This window comes from Engystomops pustulosus, chromosome 1 (genome assembly GCF_040894005.1).
Source record: "Engystomops pustulosus chromosome 1, aEngPut4.maternal, whole genome shotgun sequence".
NCBI lineage: Eukaryota > Metazoa > Chordata > Amphibia > Anura > Leptodactylidae > Engystomops > Engystomops pustulosus.
The window spans coordinates 115,262,592-115,283,484 of record NC_092411.1 but is presented as its reverse complement, the minus strand read 5'-3'; the positions used below and the strand labels follow the sequence as shown (position 1 = coordinate 115,283,484).

At 38.0% G+C, this 20,893-nt stretch overlaps 1 protein-coding gene across 1 annotated transcript in view; it reads right to left on the bottom strand.

Moving 5' to 3' along the window:
• TRPM6 (transient receptor potential cation channel subfamily M member 6) overlaps positions 1-20,893 on the bottom strand; it is a 127,695-nt gene that overhangs the window by 61,173 nt on the left and 45,629 nt on the right. Inside the window, exons 4-16 of the mRNA XM_072150941.1 lie at positions 19,238-19,418; positions 18,753-18,966; positions 16,492-16,616; positions 13,792-13,963; positions 12,735-12,909; positions 11,146-11,269; positions 10,368-10,440; positions 9,649-9,749; positions 6,231-6,365; positions 4,505-4,558; positions 3,561-3,701; positions 3,086-3,232; positions 1,145-1,425 (exon numbers count right to left, since the gene is read on the bottom strand). Of these exons, the coding sequence (XP_072007042.1) occupies positions 1,145-1,425; positions 3,086-3,232; positions 3,561-3,701; positions 4,505-4,558; positions 6,231-6,365; positions 9,649-9,749; positions 10,368-10,440; positions 11,146-11,269; positions 12,735-12,909; positions 13,792-13,963; positions 16,492-16,616; positions 18,753-18,966; positions 19,238-19,418 (1,923 nt within the window). The remainder of the gene's footprint in view (positions 1-1,144; positions 1,426-3,085; positions 3,233-3,560; positions 3,702-4,504; positions 4,559-6,230; positions 6,366-9,648; positions 9,750-10,367; positions 10,441-11,145; positions 11,270-12,734; positions 12,910-13,791; positions 13,964-16,491; positions 16,617-18,752; positions 18,967-19,237; positions 19,419-20,893) is intronic.

Here is a 20,893-nt window from a genome sequence, read left to right as displayed (position 1 = left end):
TTTTCCCAGAGTACAGAGCAGTACGGTGCCTCACCGTATTGCTCTGTGCGGCTATTGCTTTCTATGGGGAGCATATGTATGCCCGCAAGCTTGTGGCCGCACATATGTCCCCCATACGGTCATGTGACTACAGGGCTTCAATATAAATGAAAATAAATATGAACAGCAACTGCTGAGAGCCACCAGAGAAACTGTATGGCCAAACATATAATAACTGCTCTCAGTGGCATCTAAGCCCATTGACCAGGTAGGGTCCACAGATCCCTCTCACAACACTGTCAAGAGATAATTAACTACCAACGTTTAAAGAAGCAGTAGGTCATTTTACAAGAGGCTGGATAACTGTATGGTAATCTCTTCTCACTACGCACAACTGATATCTAAACATTTAGCAGCATCTACTATGCATAGAGCTGAACCATGGTATACAATGATTCATGTTAGAAAAGAAGTCACCTATAATATTTTCATCTTAGTGTGTGTGTGTGGGGGGGGGGGAAATCACAGATCTTTGTTTTTACGACCCTCAAGTTTTTAAGACCTTCGCAATGTTCCAGGCGTGAATTATTTACTATGCAACTCATGCAACTCTCCTAAATCCTGCTGTTTTATTATTGCACGACTCTTGAATCAGATTGGTCAGCACGCTTAAGCTTACACCTATGAGGACAACATGGGACAGAGGGGAGATGCCAAATTTGTTGATATACATTAATGACATGATTCATTGATTATAGGTTTTTATGTAAACAGCAGCCTCGATGACTTCATCAATTCACTCAAATCTATATGTTTTTTTATATAAATACCTGTTATGACAGCTGGCAACAGAAATCTACAGGCAGAGCAAGTTATATAGGAAACAGAATTTCTGTTCAGTCTTTCAGGAATCATAGAAATAGTTTCTTGACTATGTTTTTTTTTTTCCACATGGCCAAGACAAATGTAGCTTTACGTGACACATGTAATGTATAGACAGACTTGGTCCACCAAATATACTCCTAGATCTTGACCAGCCTATCATATGTATGATAAAACAGACCTTTTAAGTAGACTGCATTAGATAGAATATAGCAAAGTGGCAAAGTGCACAGTGTCTTTCCCTGCATCATATTGTAGTTAATCTACCTTTAATGGCACATACTTGGAATATTTCTTTAACTCTTCAGAGGTATCATCAACCATGTTGCTCTGCTTTGCTTCATGTGCCATGGCTCGGTATAATTTACAGGCAATTACTGCCTTCACCATGGCTCCTTCTCCATGCTGCCAGAAAAACATTGCCATATTTTGTCTCTTCATTAGCACAGCCCAAACCAATAGATCATTGTAGGGATAAACAAAACCAGCTAGCTCCGGGTCCTCCATGGAACTCATCTCATCCTTAGGTTTCTTCTTTGACTTCACGGTGCACGTTGTCTTTTCCTTTAACATAACAATTATGTATACAATGAATTAATGATAATAATGGTGTTTTCTTTACAGAAATATAGATATCATACGTGCAGCGCTCTCTGCATGGCATAGGATAAAGCCTCGCCAGAAAACAGGCATACAATCTTTGATAAATGACCCTAGCATGTCTAAATAGAAGGTCGGAAGCTGGGGCCCCCATGCACTTTGGTCCCCATATCAGCTGCTACTGCTGTAGTTACGCCCCCCGATTCAAGCATATTTTTAGATTACAGAAATGATTAAGACTTGACTTTGAAAAAAATACTGTTGCAAGTGTGAGGTCATTATGTCTTCAAGTTTAGGCTATGATTCTGTAACATGAATCTTGTGGCTAAAACTGTTCTTATTCCAGATGTTATACATTTTGTGCAGGAATGTTCTCCATTTTGAGAATTGGAGTTAAACACGTTTTATACTTTGTCTTATACCAGGAAGCACCTAATATGTAAAAAAGAGATTTTCAATTATGTTTGAAAATATTATTAAAAAAAAGTCTCAGTAATTACAGGTTCATTGCACCTTGTGCACAGTATACTAAAATGAACCTCTTTATTGCATATTTGGTTAATTTTGATTATGATCTTGGATCACAGCATATTTACAAGTTCAGCTTGACCTGTTAAATTATATTACAAGTAACAATAAAACCTGAAATAGCTTTTCAGTTGCATACTTGACCTGGATAATTCAGGAGTTATGACTGTTCTCAAATTTATGACTATTGCATAAAACCTGACTTGTCATGTTTATACGGCTGTTCCCTGTCAATTCATGAAAACTCAAGTAAAGAAAAGATTGTATTGTTATAACTATAACACATGTATCACCCTCTGTGACTATACAAACCTTCTAGATTTTCCACAATTTTTTCACTTGAAACCTTAGACTACTTTTCATCTCCTACTCCTACTACTTTCATTGTGGGACAGAGCTATAGTTGGTTGAAATCAACATTTATTGGTATTCAAGACCTAAATAATTAACATTCGCTTTTTGAGGACAGAAGTTCTCTAACTAAGCTGGGTCATTAAGTGGTACCACTTTTATGGTATACAAAGGCAAAAAGCCATTCCACAATGACAGAAAGCAGCCTTTTTTCACTTTATGATTTTATGTGGCGATTTTTGTTTTGCAGGTGGTGAAGCAAACTTTTGAATGGTATCCATTATACTTACACTGCGTTGAGCTATGGATTTTCTGCGCTATATGCAGCTTGGCAAAGCACACAATGCTAAATTTCTGTGCCATATTGGCTACCCCTACTATTGGCCCCAGATAATACTACTAATAGCAGACAGTAAGATGCAGTTCTATGAAGTGCATTAAAAGGAATTTCCCTTTGCCAAGGTAACATTTTGCAGTTGAAGTCAGCCGTGTTATCTCATAAGCATAACCTGGTAGCATCAAGGTGAGCTGTTAGGATGCACATTGCAGTCTATATCCTCAAGTTTAGTCTCTAAACTTTATGTCTAAACTAACATTTATAGTGATATATTGTTTTTCTCTGGTGAATGACTTTCTGCTACGGATCATACCTGTCATAAGTATAGTACATGCACAAGGTAGATTAGAAACTTGATTCTACCATAACATTTTCAATTAAACTGGATCTAAAACTTGGAAGGATCACCTTGCGCTTATAAGGTTGTGCTGCCCGGAGGAATTGGGAATGCAAGGTATTTTCGGGTGAAGGCAGCTTGCTGTTCATCTGGCTGTTTTGGCTTAAGGAAAGATGAGATAAACTTCGCGCCAGGCTGTTGGTAGAATTGTTGGTCTTCTGGCAGAGAGATCAAAGAAGGAAAAAAATACATGCCTGATTTTGTTGACAATTAATTGCCTTGTTATTTCTTGTTATTATAAAAGTCTATTGGAGTCTATAAAAGTTTATATAAGGTAAGCCTAAGGCATTCTATGTAATTGTTCATGAGTCGAAGTGAGTCTAAAGAAGTGTAAGTGACTTAATGTAAGACTATATAAATCTATATATAAGTCTATATACAAGTCTAAAAGAGCCTATTCAGTCTGTATGAGCTGTATACAGTATGAGAGTAAATTCTACATCAGTCGGTGAAAAAAGAGGGACGAGGGACAAAAAAAAGAATTACCTTTTGTTTTCTGTAGAGACTATTGTACAAGGCGCGGAAACTTTTCCTTGTGTAGCTGCTTCTGTAAGCTCCTCCAATCAAGTATTCAATTACTAATCCCACATCAATAAGGGTAATTTTGTAGTCCAGGGAGAGGTTGCTCTGTGTATAGAAAAGTCCAGCTGATTAAATAGAATGAAACATCAATATTTTGTCTGAGGCAGCACGGTCTCTATATTTCATTATTATTTTAAGACACTTCCCCTACCTCAGATTGTGTTTGAGACACAATCTGCTTGCTTGGGACATGCAAAGGTCCCTGGTCAAAATTACCCCATCCTGCTTTGAATTCCTACATGACATTGTTAGAATTTAACTAAAGCTCAGTTCACCTTACCAAGATGTAGTAAGGTATTCCTTAGCAGATTAGGGCGATATTTTAATCTTAAATATCTTAAAAACAGGCACATAGTAAATATGGATAAACAAATTAAGCATGATACATTTCACTTATCTGTTCCTGAGCATGTCTATCATATTTCTCTATATAATTGCAGTGCACTGTATTATACAGTTGTCCCAGCAATCAAGAGAGAAAGATGTTAAAAATATATTATTTTTATTAATCTGCCTTCCAAACAGAGGCAGAATACAAACAAACCAGAAACTAAACATAATGTTGTACATAAATAATATGAAACCAATAACTGCCCCATTTAAAAGTGCCTGTCCTTCATAAAACAGTCCATGGTACCCATTTCAACATGATCAGCTGACAGTCCATTGTATATCGGGAGTACTAGATGACAGACTGAACATAAACATGAGAATACATATTTGAGATGTATTGACTTTACAATGTGTGTTTTTGCAGTTATTGCATTGCAGAGTGGTTTATAAAAGTGTGGAAGTTATAAAACAAGACTTGAATTATTAACACTTCAGTAGAATTCTTGAAATCCTACCTGTTTTACATCTCCAACAAGATGGTGTAAGAGGAGATTTGTAGGTCCTTGTTTCTTTAAAATCCCAAAAAACATAGAAAAGATGTAAAAACATGTGATAACTGTCTAAGTAGGCAATGTTAAGACATTGATTTATTGGTAGTCATACATATATAGCTTACTAACATAAAAATAATGTATACCATATGGTTTATTTAGGTCACCCCCCTCCCAAGAATTAACTTTGAGCTACTTAAAGGAAACCTACCATTACAGATCTACCTAATAAGTTCCTTTAATGTATCATAGCTCCATGGTTTTTTTTTAATAAAACAGTTAATGGCCATTAAATCTGTAAATGGCCCAGAACTTTATAAAACTATAATCTAATCTATATGCAAATTTTGTCGAGAGGCTACTGGGGTGTGGAGTGGCCGCACTTTGGAGTGGGAGCTAGGGCTACTCCACGCCCCACTAGCCTCTTTTGATCCCTCCTATGAAAATGTCTTCAGCGTTCAGCTCGTCGTAGCTGTGCATACTCGCTTTGTGGAGCCAACGTTCTGTGCATGCAAGCGTGCACCCCTCTACTTGGGCATAGCTTCCCATAGACTAAGTGGCCTCTCAACACAATTTACATACAAATTATAGTTTTATAAAGGTCTGGGCCCTTAACAGATTTTTAAAAAAAAGCATGGAGCTAGAATACATTAAAAAGGTAGATCTGTGATGGTGGGTTTCTTTTTAAGGAATTCTACCATTAAAATCCAGCATGATAAACACTTACATAGATCCAGGCACTGGGACTGTGGTAATCTTTTTATATTTGTAATCCAAGGCCTGAGCCCTTCTGACTCATTAGCATTATAAAAAATGACTAAGAAAGGCACGGATCACAAATATAGGATGATTACCACAATCAAGGTAGCTGGCTCCATGAGTAAGTGTTCCTGGTTTATCATGCTTGATTTTGATGGTATATGACCTCTAGAACAGTGCTGTCTGCAGACTTTTATTAAAAGTTATTAGCAGCTTTACACCATATGCCACTGTGTGGGGTATGGGAAGTTGCTGGACATGACAAGATCCACTCAAAATATTCCCTGTCTGTCTATATATTGAAAAATGTTAGCACTTATGTGGTCACATTTTTATAACCTCTTCAACGGCAGTTCTGCAGCTGTCCCACAATGCAACACATCTGCGATCGTTTCTCCCCGATCCCTTTTCTCTAGTCTTAACAGTTTTTACAGAAAGCAAAACAGAGCTGTACCTCTTTCTCAAGAGGCCAACTTATCACGTATCCATAGAATAGGTCTCAAAGAATCTGAATATATTATAGGATGGCCAGGAAATTTGTCATGAAGAAAATCATTTAAGTTTGTTTTGTCCGAATCTGTGTTTTCATACATTGTTCTTAATGAATCAAATATCACACACAATTTTATTCCCACATATTGACTGAGATTTTTCTCTCTTAAGTTTCTATGCCACCCCTTCTGGAATAATATTACAGCAAGTTCAATATTTTTTCATAAATTCATCAACTGGCCCAAAAAGTCAAAAGATCCTATCTTAAGACAGCTTCTGTAGTACATGGCTTTATAGGTTCCTCTTCATGTGTTTAAATTACTTTGCTTTGCATAGACTATAAATCTCTACAGATAGCAATGATATCTTCAAAACATAATGGTTGACAGGTCAAATGTTGCAAATTGGTGTCCTATACATCTCTGTATCTTCTACTTACAGTATTGTAAAGTTCTTCCAATCGGCTTATAGTAAGGAAACGGTGCATGTTCACCCCATATTCAATCAACAGCTTCACAAACTCTACACGATCCATCACCAAGGCATCCTGCATGGCTTTTTCTAAAGAGCCAACCTTTCAAGAGAATTTATAAGAGATAATTTATAAAAATGAATACAAGGGAATGTCCAGTTGGAGTTTTCAAAAGTAAATACCAGTTACTATAGAAATTCCAATAGACTCTCCCATGCTGATTTTTAAAATGCTTTTGTCTGCATTCTGACTAGAGCCCCAGTATCCTCGCTGTATCATCTCCTCCTCCATGCTCATGCAGACAAAGGAATTTAAAAATCAGGATGGGAGAAACGATTGGAAACGATCGTCAAGTAAAAATACCTAATGACAAGTTCCCTTCAAAGAGGTATTACCAACAAGATAAGATTCTTAAATATACTCAGGATAACAAAACAACAGATTCTCTAATTCACTGTTAGCGACAGGTTGGAACTATATCTGTGAAATGCTTTATTTTTGTGAATATCAGTCCTGGTGTCTACAATTTTGGTTGTCCCTGGACCTGGATACAGCTGTAAATCTTCTGACTATGGTCAGATTCTTCTCATGAATAGCTTCTCTTGTCTGCACACTGCAGTGCTCTCTGCCACTCCTTTCTGCATTACAAGGCAGGGACAGGCACTTCTGTCCATGGTCGTATGATAGACAGGTGGTGCACAAGCAGTTATTATCACAAGGCTCCTAATACACTCTGTGATAATAACGGCTTGTGCACTTGTGTGTCCATCACATCACATGGACAAATTTCTATCCACTGGGCGCAAAACATAGTAGCTTTCTATAGCAAGACCGCAAGCAGAGATCTACAAAACCGTGAGGAATTCATACAGAAAGTATATTGGTAAATTTGATAACTTTTGATTAAACAAACCATATCAATTAATTGTTGAAAGTGGACAACCCCTTTAAAGAAGTGGACTGGATACATCTAAACTGTGTAATTTATTAATGTAGTGACTGCCTTACTTATAGAGGCAGTAGTATCCTTACAACGTGATATTACTCAATGTCTATGGAAAGTAAACTATAAAGTGTCCACATCAATGTATAAAACAATGCACAAAAAAAAAAATGACAAAATTCTAAAATATGACCATAGTCCTTACAGACAGATGAATGGTCAAGCATTTTATGGAAAAAACATAGGAGTGTAAAGAAGCTAACATGTGAAATAAGTTTCTACTTATTTGGAATCACCCCACAAGACTTAATAAAATGAATACTAAAACTTTTTCTTAAAGCAAAACTATCCTTCCCAAGGCAGTAGTACTTTAGTGGCACTAGGCTATAACTAGAATAAGTAATGGACAAGCATCATTGAAAAAAGTAATTAACTCAGTTCCCCGAGGGTATGATCCTGAGCCTGATTAGAAAGTAGTGTTCCCACAAATAATGTGTTTTTAAAGGGAAGCTATAAAGTTATCTATTCCTCTAGGCATCTGAAACTGTAAATCAGTGGATGTCCATTCAAGTGGAAAATAACAGTTTACACATATTTGGTCATGTGTATACTATGCCAGGTTAAAACAGGTTTAAGAGAGGGTAGAATAAAAAGGAAAAAAAATGTATACAAGATGACAAATGTCAAGAAAAAATAAAGCATCTTTTACACATTGATGGCAATAGGTAAATCATTAGACATACCAGGAGTAACAATGACAATGTACAAGATGCAGCAACTTTGTACGTTAAATTCGAAACAACTGTACAAACCATTTAATATGGGCTCTGGGAGTGGATTCTTTGAAGTTACAGGCTCAGGTCAAGTGTTATGTTAAAAAAAGATATATTGGCCATGTTCACAACTACAACAATAATAATATCCTTACTTAGCAAAATAATTATGTATGACAATGTGTGAACTCCATACCCCTATAGTACTAGTCAAAAATTTACATGCCGAGCATATCTCTCAGAGAATAAAGTTTCATACAGCCTACGGTGAAATGAAATGGAAAGTCATATGGTCTTTAAGTCTTTACTTAAATCTTACATTTTTTTAAAAAAGTATTCTGTCACCACTAGGGAAGGTTAGAGCTGTATACATTTCTATAGTGTAGCGTGCATGGTTAGAATTATATAAACATTATATAAAATTTATATATAAAAATAATTCTATAAATTATCTGGAAATCTAGAGAGAAGCAGTAGATCTAGACCAGTGTATCTGGCCCCTATAACTATAATTCTAACCCATTTCAATTAATACACATTAAACTTGGAAGCACACATTTATATAAATATTCTATTAACGCAAAATGCTTTTTCGTTTTCCCTTTCTTCTCAGTGATCAGGATATTTGAAAGCACTTATGAAGTATGTGCAACACCCCTGCCAATGCATAGGCAGGCTGGTAGTTGCAAATAGCGCCCTCTCCAGGTCAGGAGCTGTTAGGGGAGTCGAGAACCCTCGAGGAAGGTTCTGCAACCTGGATATTGTGTAATTGCAGCTGTAGATACTGCCTGGAAAGACAACAGTTAACTGGTGTATGTAATTAGCCAATGATACGCCCTGGATACAGCTGCTTACCACCAGGGGCTTCCCCAACCATTACCCAGGGACTCATCCTACAGACACCTCAAGGGTTGCCCCAGGGAGAAACCAATAGATCAGCCTCTCCCTCCATATTTCTTGCACACACCACCTGCTGGAGACCTGTCAGGCTGTAGATCATCCCTCCGGTATCCATACACAGCACGGTGACCACAGCGTGCCCAAGGCCGCACTAGCCAACCACTCCGGTATTCTGGGCCCCAAGAAAAGGCTAGGCCCCGGTGGGGGATATTACATATGTACACTTGCAGACTTAGAAGGAGAGGACACTAAAGCCTTAAAGGGGCACCACTAATTTACCAGCACCATCAGGTAGTTAAAACTTGCCTGATTTCATATTACTTAAGTTGAGAGGCTGAAGGGGCTGAGTCACTTCAGACTCCTATCCTTTCTTGGGCTCTATCATACCCATGATTTCATGATTCATTCAGAGAAAAAGGTAGGTTGAATATCTTTGTCCATAGCGCTCAATTCCAACTATTTTTGCTGCAAGTAAGGCCTCATGCACACAACTGTAATGGGGGCCATGACAGACACAATTAACGGACACAATTTGTGGCCAGATCATGACCCCCATAGAAGCCTATTGCACCTGATCATGGTGCGTTGAGTACAGTGTGTCCTGGCTGGCGCTCAGCTTTCTATGCTCTTCAACCTAGCTGTGTGCAAGCGGCCTAAAAATTACAATTTTCATATTCCACCATTATGAATAATTGTTAATATCAGGTTACTTGGAATTTTTGGAAGTTTATAAAAATCTTAACAATATCAGCATCATAAAAATACAAACTTTCCAGTGCTGTCCATACACTAGGATATGATTCTTAGCAATATCCACTCTGTTCCAAGTTAAAGCCAGGCTCAGCTGGTCTGGTGCAGACATGTTAGTACCTATAAAAGAGAACAAATACTAGATATGATATTTACATTGTAATATCCTCTCTTTAGAAAGGATAACAAATATGAGAAGAAGATTACTGCAGTCAGGGTGCCTGGGTCTTTGAGTTAGTGTCCCTGGTTTATTATACTTGATTTTGATGGTAGATTACCTTTAATGGTGTCAGTTGTAAAGGTCTGATTTCATGTAAAATTCAGGATTATAATTCAGGTCGAAATAGTGCAGTCTACAGTTGGAAATTCTGGAATAGATATACTGGTTTGGTTTTAACCCTGCATCATGTCATATAGCCTTTTGTAGGTCATGCTTGATGTCAAGGAAGCTGCCTTACAAGGTTGCTAAAAGAGCCGTGGTTTTCCATTTTTTGCATATTTTTTTCTCTGGTCCTTCCCTGACACCAAGGACACCCAATGAACTCCACTGTTTAAAGTGACCTATCAGCTTTCTAGATATCACCGGGTTCCAGAGTAAGTATTTTTGTCCCCATGGCTTCAAATTTCATTGTACCAGGAGTGATCACTTTATGTGTATTTGGAAAGTTCCAACTTAGCTGTTCTTAACAGTCATTTGTGCATTAGAAACCCAGAAACTCCTTTAAATGTGTAACAAACCTTTAAGTAGAGCTGTCAGAATTGCCATATCAAGATCCTGTTGTTCTTCAGACTCTGCATCAAATATTGTGATCTAAGAGATGAACAATACAAGTTTATTAATTTATATGGAAAAAATTATGAGTAAAAAAAAACCCCACCAAAACCATGGTCATAATGGAGTATCTCAATCCTCCATTTTCTCCAACTACAGGACTCTGGCTTATTGCATAGCGAAAGCTGTATTCTACTAAAATAATAAAACAAGGAGAGGATCTTCAAAATACTAAAATCTATGCAAAGGAAAGACCTATCCTCCTTTTTAAAGGTTACATTTACAGTCTGTTTACAGCCCATAGGACATTTACAGGTGAGCAGTGGCACCGCAAATCTGGGCAGGAATGGGACCTGCGCTTTAATATTCATGTGGCTAGTCGGCACATTCACGGTGCAAAATAGTTCACAATAGACATTTATGGAGTCTGTAAATAAGCCGCCGCTTGTGTGGCTAACTCATGGTCCACACATACAGTTGTGTGTATGAGGCCTTATGGTAATGCCACTCCTTGTAAATTCCAAAAAATAGAAGCTATGTGAAATAATCTAACAAAAAAAATTATGAAAAGAAATGTAAAAAAAATAATTCTGTAATATATAAGGATTTTAGATTGTGGGTTTTATTTTTTGTGTACCCAAAATAAAAACAGAACGAAAAAATAGAAAATACTGCAGTCTTGTAAACATAACAATTCCATATCTATAAATAAATAAAATAATTTAGGAATGAGGTTTGACTTACAGAATCGCAGTTCTCCATACACTCCATCAGAATAAATAAAACATGATTAGCCTGTCGATGGCCCAGACTAAATGTTCGCTGGATCATTTGCAGAATTTCATCTTTTAGTTGTACAGAAATCTCTCTATAGAACATATTTGGCCAGTTAGTAAAAATATCATCTAAACCATCAATCACTACTTACAACTCAGAATGTCAAATAAAAATATTATAAGAGAAGATGTCAACATCAGAAATGTTTACATTTTGCTGAAAAGAATGTATTCTCACTATAATAAATAGTGTGCCAAGCAATACACCACATGATCGAGACTGTAGGTCTCATAGATTCGACTAACTGCTGCACTAGAACACCCCAGGTAATAAGGAGAAATACATTGTCAGCTCCTTGTAGTCTCCTTTTTAGTCTCAGTAGAGGTGTGTGCATACTGTAACATACTAAGCAGAAATAGTAAACATAAGCTATACAGGCTACTCATTTTCACCCCCTCTTCTTTGGGTTCAGCAGCAAATTAAGACTACCATGGGCCCTGGGCTGCATGAATATTATAGCCCCTAGAGCAGTGATGGTAAACCTTTTAGAGATCGAGTGCCAAAACTCCAACAAAGACCTGCTTATTTATCGCAAAGTGCCAACACAGAAATTTAATTTGTGATTTATACTCCCTTCTCTATCAGTTTTCATTGATACCAGTACTCTGAGGACACCAATAAAGCAGAAAATAGTCCCAGGTAGAGCTGTCACTTTAAAATACCTCTTTGCACAGCAAGTCCTGGGCTGTCTGGGACTGCAGGAAGGTACCTGGAGTCATCTCTGGTGATGGCCTGAGTGCCCACAGAAAGGGCTCTGATTGCCACCTCTGGCACCAGTTCCATAGGTTAGCCATCACTGCCCTAGAGGTATGGAATCACTTCCTATATCTGGTACTGGAATCAAGCTTCTTGGGGAATGGAGGATGTGTACCTTCTGCCTGCTTTCAATCTGTTGTTTCAGGACCCTTGGAGGACCTTCAAAAAGGTCTTGAAAGGGCTCTTGTGTACATATGTATTTAGAGCAGGAACAGATGTACAAGGATTTCATGGGTGAAGGTGGTGGTTTGGCTGGCTATGGGCCCACTAGAAGGTTTGACTGCAGCCCAAACCACCTATATTATAGTCCACTACTGCTTGGGTTTTTTTAAATAATTTCCCATGCACAAGAAAGTTTACTAGGAAGTTTTCCATAGTGTTAAAATAAAAAAAAGGTCTAGCTGAATAGGTATAAATGCGGTTCTCTCAAAAAAAGCATTGTAAAAAGGCTGATTTTTGCATCATAATCCACATAAATAGGGGACATGTCACTAATTTGCTGCAGATCAAAAATCTTACTGATGATTTTTTCCCCCCCGCAATGTGTGCATGGGGTTGTGTCACACAGCATATCCATGCAAAATATGTTATGCAACATAAAAATGCAAAATTGTGGGGCAACTGAGAGTTTTACAGAGATGTCCTTATGTGCCATAGATAAGGAAGAGAAGATTATCGCCTTGCAAAGCTTGAAATATGATCTTCCTTAGTAAACGATCAAAGAATGAAAACTATTTTACCTTTTATCTGCGGTGTGCTTGTGTGTGAACGCCAAGATATCAGCTGCTCTCCCGGTCCCTTCACATACAACCACAGGAATGGATGGAGTGCTGCAGACATATTCCCACACCATCAGGATAACGTTTGGACCTCCTTCTACTACTAGGGCAACTACAGGGACACTTTGTCCCATTCCTGTCAATAAAACATGGATAACTTTGTACTTCTATATATCCATTGCATCGTATAATACTTTTACAGTATTTAAAAGAAAACATTGCAATTGCTGCGTATACTGTACACATAAATCTAAAACTTCAGAGTGAAAATTACGTACTGGAAATCTACAGCAAATGATGCATACAGATCTATGGTGTAGAGCTATACAATGTGTAAATTCACCCCAAAGAGCTATTTAAAAGTGTAGAACATTCTAGAAATTACAATATTCACAATGGGGGAGAATTAATTTTTCCACTTGCACCAGGATTCTAGTCTCAACCACTACATAAAAAGGGTCTTAAATGGTTTGTATAACATTTATCAATGCTTTTAGTTAAATGCAACATATTTCTGACTAATTTGACTAAGGGACAAGGAATAAGGCTTCAGGAAAAGGCCTTACTGCAAATAGAACATACTCCACAAAAAATACGATTGTAGCCACATTTTGGCACATACACCAGACCGAGGTGCAAAGACTAAACTGTATTACACTTACATTTGTCCTTAGGGTCCATTCACACATGGCATGCTCTATCTTTTTGCGGTGTGCAGTCTGGATCAGTGCCACACATGTGTGGCACCGTATCTGCGCCGCACCGCTATTGCCGTTTATGGGGACGTACATGCGGCCACAAATTTGCGGCCGCATGTACGTCCACGCAGACGGCCATGTGAATGAGCCCTAACTCTGTTGTCTAACACAGTGCTAGCATACACTGCTACACATAAATTCCCGCCAATTTTTTTCCTCAGATATCATATCATTCCTTGTAGATTTTTGTTCAACATCCATGGCTCTGTTCAAATTTGCTATATAATTTCATTGTATCTGCATAGTTGTTATAAACTTACTTGTATGTATTTTCTGAAGAGATAAATATTCCTCCAGGTTCTTTCGAAGTTTCATCTCGTTTCCATACTTTCCAGCCGTGCCATCATCCACCATGATGAAGTGGGAATGCATACTGTTCAGAGTGGTGAGCTTACTGAGTGGATTTACCAGAGTCTGATACAGGCAAACCGCCTGTAATTGAAACATGCATGCAATTATCTAAACCTGAAGCTTCAAGCTGTTTTTCAGAAAAAAAAAACATTTTTTTCTACTGGTTACTGCTCTGCCCCTGATCAATTTGTTTTTTTTTTTTTAATTTTTATCTGCAAAGCAGTCCTAAAATATGGCCCAAAGAAGTTGATATGTGAATTAGCGGATGTTAGTTGTATGGGGTAATCATAATTTTAATTAGTAGTTTTATTGTGTTTTAATACATTTTTAAAAATTAAAACATTGTGCACAAGAAAAACTAGAATTTATGTTAATAACTTTTTCATACTTGTGTGTACGGAGCTGTGTAAGACGTCATTTTTTTGCAAGAGAAGCTGACTTATTAATTGCTACCATTTTGAGGGCTTGCGACCTTTGGATCAATTGACCCTGAGACATAAAATTTACAGCGAAGATAACCCAACCCCTTTAAACCTCCAGCTCATTGAAAGACGTACAACAGTTTTGAGTGGAAAGGTCACAGCGGCCTGTATTTGTTATAAAACAAGCATAGCATATACAACATCAGAACATTATTCTCATAAACAATCCAAAATCCCATTACATTTATTAAGTTTTATTTTAACCTAGAGGGGATTCTAGAGGGCATTCGCTTCATTGTTAATGAATTTCCATAAACAATCCATACTCAAGTCCCGTATCTTTTCCTGACCAGGGACCCAAACTGGAGACTTCACCACCTCCTGAGATCCTTGCTCCCAGGAATTCACCATCTCTCTCTGTAAAGAACCAACTCAGGGGACTGGACAACCCATCATGCCAGTTCACCAATCTCACCTCCTTTTGCCCCCGAGAACTCCTGCTAACTCCGCCGCTTCGGCAAATAGCTATTATAACCCTCCCCCCACCTCCCCCATTTTAAAGGTGGGAAAATTGGTCTTTTCTCCCCAAACTCCGGTGTCAGACTGACTCTCACACGTGTGGCCTGTACATGACTTCTCCAACTCCCTCTCTAAACAGCAGCTCCTCCCAACTCTGACCTTCATCTAACCCCTTGATCGATAAAATATCTCCCCATGTCATGCGCTGATTCCGTTATATTGGATGTCACTGCATCGCTCCTTTTTATAAAATTTTAATGAGGTTAAGCGCTGTGAAAAACCATTATAATATTTTGATAGATCAAACATTTTGGGACCTGGGGATACCGAACATGTGTATGATTGTTACTGTTTATTTATATTTACATGACTGATCTGGCAAGCTCTGTGCACTGCTGCGGAATCTGTGTGTGCTATATAAATAAAGGGATTGTTATAATTATTATTATTTAGATGGCTTTAGGGAAACGGGGGTGATTTGAATTTTTATGTTTTTTTTAATATAAATTTTTTTATTTTTACTATTTTTCAGACTCAGGTACTTTAACCTTAGGTTGTCTGATTGAAAGCCTCCGGCAAAGCTTTAGTATGGCAGTATATGGTAGGATCAAAGAATTAAAACCTGCGATCTGTGCCATCACTGACCTGGGGTGTTACCAGTGGGGGTTTTCTGCTCAGCCCGTGAGCCCTCTTCATACCCCTGCAGCCGGCATGTGATGTAGTACTATGTCACATGTTGGTAAGGGGTTAAGGCCTCCTCCTGCAGTTCTGGGTAGTCCAGGATGTGCTGCATTCAGCGCTTTTTTAAAGCAACACTTCCTGGATCTGCATGAGGTGCAAGGAAATGTGGACTGGGTTAATACTGGAGCTCCTACCCCAGGATTCTTCATATTCAAGGGATCCTGGAGGGAAGCTACAATGATAATTTGAATTTCCCCTCCTCCTTTCAACTGTATTGGGTCCTCAAGACACCTTTATGTGTATTAGTGGGTTTTTTGCTGTTCTTTTGGCACTCATCCTCTAAAAAGGTTCACCATCACTGTTCCAAGGGCTATATCTTATGAACAGGTGGTAGTCAAATCAGGTACATCATTCAGTACTTTACAACATGTCCCCTTAAAAGGGAGTCTACCAGCAAAGAAGTTTACATGCCCTCAAGTAAAGCAAGTTGGCTAGGGCACATAAAAAAATACAGGAAAACCATTCCCATTTCCTAGTAATTTGTTATTGTTTCAGAAAAGAAAGTTTTTATATTTTTTAAATTAGCTTCTTGGTATCCTATTTGCAGAGTCTGGTACTATTGCAATTCTTTTCCACTTTTAAAACCAATTTTTGGAGGAGGGGGGAATAATTGAGTTGAGCCAAGAGTTGTTGGCTCTGCTAATTGGCACACAAAGATATAACCCAGCCCAAGTGCATCAAGAAGATTATTTGCACAATGATAACCATGACAAAATGCTAAGAAAGAGGAAACAGGTATGTCTGGAAAACTTATCCAGTTCCAAAACACACTGGCGTTTTTTAATGAAGTATTGATGTAGGGGGTCGGTAGACTCCCTTTAAAACCATCTGTAATCCCCAGTGAATATTTGGAAAGAAAAGGAGTGAAGCAAAATTAAAGTATATTAGACATGTATGATAATACAGTCACAGTTTTGGCATACTCACATCTTTCCCAATAAGATCCTTTTGATTCTCAATAACTCCCCAGGGTGGAATTCCGATGGCACATATTTTTCTCAAGTGCTGGGAAGCATGAGCTTTCAAGGCATCCCCTACATGTTTGGACACCCCTGAAAAATATATGTATAAATACTGTTATATCATAGAATAAATGGGTATTCTCGTCTTTTTTTTTTTAATCCAATCTTTTGCGACACATTGAAGTTGAATGTGTATGTAAGTCGGCACTGGTATATTTTGTAAGTATATTCCAGTATTTTTTTTTCGTTCATGTGACAATTGGATTTGCATAATTTTGGATTGTCATGGGAAGAAGTAGTAACATTAAAGCTTCATTGCAGACACGTTTGAGAACTCTTATGTTAACCATTGCAGCCTGGGACCAAAGTTTAGCAAATTAGCAACATCTAGGGAGCTTCAACAGAGGCCAGAGGCCACAGAGATCATTTGAAACAAAGACTCGTTTGTAAGACGAGTGTTCTTAAGTTGGGGACTGCCTGTAATACAGTATGTAATACAGACTGTGTGTTACATCTGTTTCATTGGGTTCTCCTTCAGCCCTATTGTGGTGGAGTATTGCAGTTGACCTTCTGGGAGATGGGCTTTGCCACTATGGGTTTTGGGGAAACTATAACAGGGGATTCGAAGGGTCCAACGAAGATGAAGTCTGGTGCTATTCAAGAAGCTCGTACGCCAGAGTTCCTGCATCCATCGCTTCTGTGCCGAGGTCCGCCGGAGTTCACCTTCTTCTTCCCGGTGCTTGCAAGTGCGTGTCTTGTGACACAATTGAAATGTTAAATCCTGCGCATAGTCCGAATCCATCGGGTTGTCTGATGGCCCGCCCCCCTATTTGTGTCGCGTGCAAGCCGGCCCCGATGCGCCAAAATCCGATTGTGTGCATCAAAATTCCCTGTTAAATGTGGTGCAAAACGGAAATAGTCGGGAAACCCGACTAAAATGCGGTTCGCGGACCCTTAGTAAATGAGCCACATTGTGTATCATATACCCTTTTGTAGGAGGAAATAAAATGCGATACTGCTTAGAACAAGGTTCATGGAGACTTGACAAGAAGTATGCAAATACATGGTGGCATTAAAAAAACTTTGCCTCAGCTTTACCTTGCAGTTAAAATGTTTCTTAAATGCAGCTCTCTATACATCAATGAATGACTTACTACGTAGAAGCCTAGTGACAAGCGACGGTTTTCAAGTGTTACTTCCAAATTCATGGGTGCCTGCCCTGACGATTATGGAACTCCAAAATGAGAGCCACAAATGCACAGGCACCTTTCTATTCCCTAAACAATGGGGATCTGGGGACATCTGTTCTGGAGATAGGGACGAGTCTCAAATGTGAGGACACCCCCACAGCATATTTATAGCATATTCTTCTATAAATTTGTGACATATAAATACAACTTTTAAGGCAGCATTCAACCAAACAATATCCACAGATTAAGTATTGGGAAACTCCTTTGTAACAAAGTGTTTTAGATACATAAGTCTGCTTAACAGTTTACATGTAGAAATATACCAGTGATGCTCATCTGTCAATGCCATGGATTAAGCAGGACCAAGACAACATACGGAAACCACAGCAATAACGCTTACCATGGATGTCATAAGGATTTAATACACTTCTGAATAATTTGTAATACAAGGCCCCACTTACATTCCACAATTCACTCTTTCCTGTTTATTTGACAGGAGATGACTGACATCATATTTGCAGAACAGGGTTATTACAGGTGATGAGAGGCCATAAGCCCTAGGGAGGATCGATGCTATCAGTCTTTACCAAGGTAGGTAATGCATTTTATATACAAAGTTCAACTAGAAGTACTGACACATTATAAAACTGCATATAAAATGATTATATTGTGTAGCTTTCAATAACTATAATTAAAAAATTTGGGTTGTAAAGGAAATATACCACATGGATACAGTCCAGTCAGACGATAAGCCGTTGCATCATATTCTGATATAATGCAAGGTTTTCCATCCTCTAAGGTGTGCGGTCCGATGTTTTACTATATATTGGGTAAAGCAAACTAAGGGTAATTTATCAATCTATTAAGGTCAACTTATGTCAATATACTCTACAGAAATCAGGCAGACCAGAGAGCTGCAAAGAATCATCTGCACCTCCCATGACGGCAACTTGCAATCAGGTATTAGATACACAGATATAAATGTGGCATTCCATGTTTAACAGAAGATAGAATTACTGTAATAGCTAACAAATACCTGTATTAATCCCTTCTGTCAATATCCAGGCCCCGGTAGTCTCAGCAGCTTTCACCAAACCTTTGCCAAAGGCCTGCTTTACTTTAGAAGGCAGCTTAAAATTCTGGACCCCACCATGAACCGAAATAACTAGTTTGGGAAGTTCCATCTGCCATTCCTTTATCATCAGATGCATAAGTTGGTCCAAAGAAGTGTCATAGGATATTCTAATATACTGAAAAGAAGATTGTGAGACAATAATACTGTTAAGCCACTTCCAAATGTTGATGGGTCACAGGAGGAGTCTGCTTGACCCGGATAGCATTGTTTAAGAAGCAGTTTTATCAGGTTATCTGCTTGAACTATTTATCAGGGTACAGTCTTCGGAAGTGGTTTATGTTCTTCAGTTACTGTTATGAGGGATAGCTTTAACTTGTCACATTGGAAATTAATACTAATTTAAATAACACCCCCCCAAAAAAAAAAAACAATGACAAATCAAGTACCTTTGCATGATATGTGTGATGTCCGCCCTGGAAATTGATGGTACCAAAAGCATCTGTAGGGCTGGTCTTTGTATGCTTCTGCACGGACCATTCTTCATCATTGACCTCTTGTGGTACAGAATATATTGGCCAGTCGTAATCTAATCCAGGGTGGTCTCCAATTAATCTTCCACAGCAACACCTAAAAAAAGAAAAACATTTGTTTTCAGTACATTACAATTTCCTTTCATTGTTGATGGATATCACAAAGAGTGCAGAATGCAATTCAATCGTACATTCTGCCATGGTTGAGAATAGTCCATAATTGGACTAGATTATCATGAATTTTAAGTAGACAACACAACAAATCCTGGACAAAATGGGTGGTACTTGTGCTGCAGGTTGTGAAATTACAGTAGATCAGTTTCTTCACATCTGGATACCAAGTGATTTCAGTTGTTATTTGCTGAGGTTGGGTCTGCAGTGCAATTTCTGCTGCAGACCAACCAGTGTGCCTGCAGCTTAGTGGATATTACTTTGACACTGTATGGTGCCATTATAATACATAATATATAGCAGTATGATATGCACAATTAACAGGAGCATTACTTAGGCTAAATGGTGGTATTTTGTTTATATTCAGGATTTTATTTAAGAGTTAAATTAAATACTTTATGGTTATATTATATTGTTACTAGAAAAATCTCATCAGAAAAAATGTCTTCAAAATGCTGCTGCTCCCATTACATCACCCATTAAATGTCATGGTAAAAAGCTTTACCAGCTTTATATGAAAAGGAAAGTGAGACACTTACTACATAAACCTTTTACAGATATTGAACTGAATTGTAAACCTACTGACATGTTCAAGAGGGGAAATTAAACAGCTTATGGCAGACAAGTGCAGTAGTTCTTTCAGGTACAACAACATGTTTGATTCTGGCCATGTAATGAATTAATATCCTATGCAAACTTTATTTGCATATAAAGTTTATAGAAGAAGTAAAAACCATCAAATCCTGAATTAATACTAGACTACTTACACAGTGATGAAATAATTTGCCAATTCAGTCACAGGCATAATGAGAGCCAGATCAGTTTCTGTTTAACTTGCCTTGAATATTGCCATGTGGATTAAAAAGACACTATTGGCAGAACTTTTATTGAAACAAACATACTTATTTGTTTGCTGAAAGAAATATACCATGCAAATCAATGGTCAATAGTGAAAAGAATGGTATAAGTGAGCTGAAGCATTTCATGAACTATATCCATTCATATTTACTTAGTAAGAATCTTAAAGTAGTGTCCCAATAAATGAATGCAAACGCTGCCAGTTTATTAATTGGCAGTGACCGAATTTCTTCACAAGTCTCCTTAAATTGTAGCTAATCATTTGAAGCTATTTTTATTGCAACTGATATAGTAAACTTTAAAAAATACACCAAAACCACCCACTGGACCATTGATTCAGTGTCTCAAACCGCCCTTTATCAAGTCCCTCTGTGAACGCTATAAAAAAAATAACCTTAATACTTGCAAAGAGATGGGTCAGATGAGGCCCATCTCTGGTGCTTCCTACAGCCTGCTTCCTTTTCTGCTACTTTCTCCTGCAGTGAGCTTCTAAAAAACCTTCTATACACACCAGACTGACTATATGAAAAATCATTAGTCCGT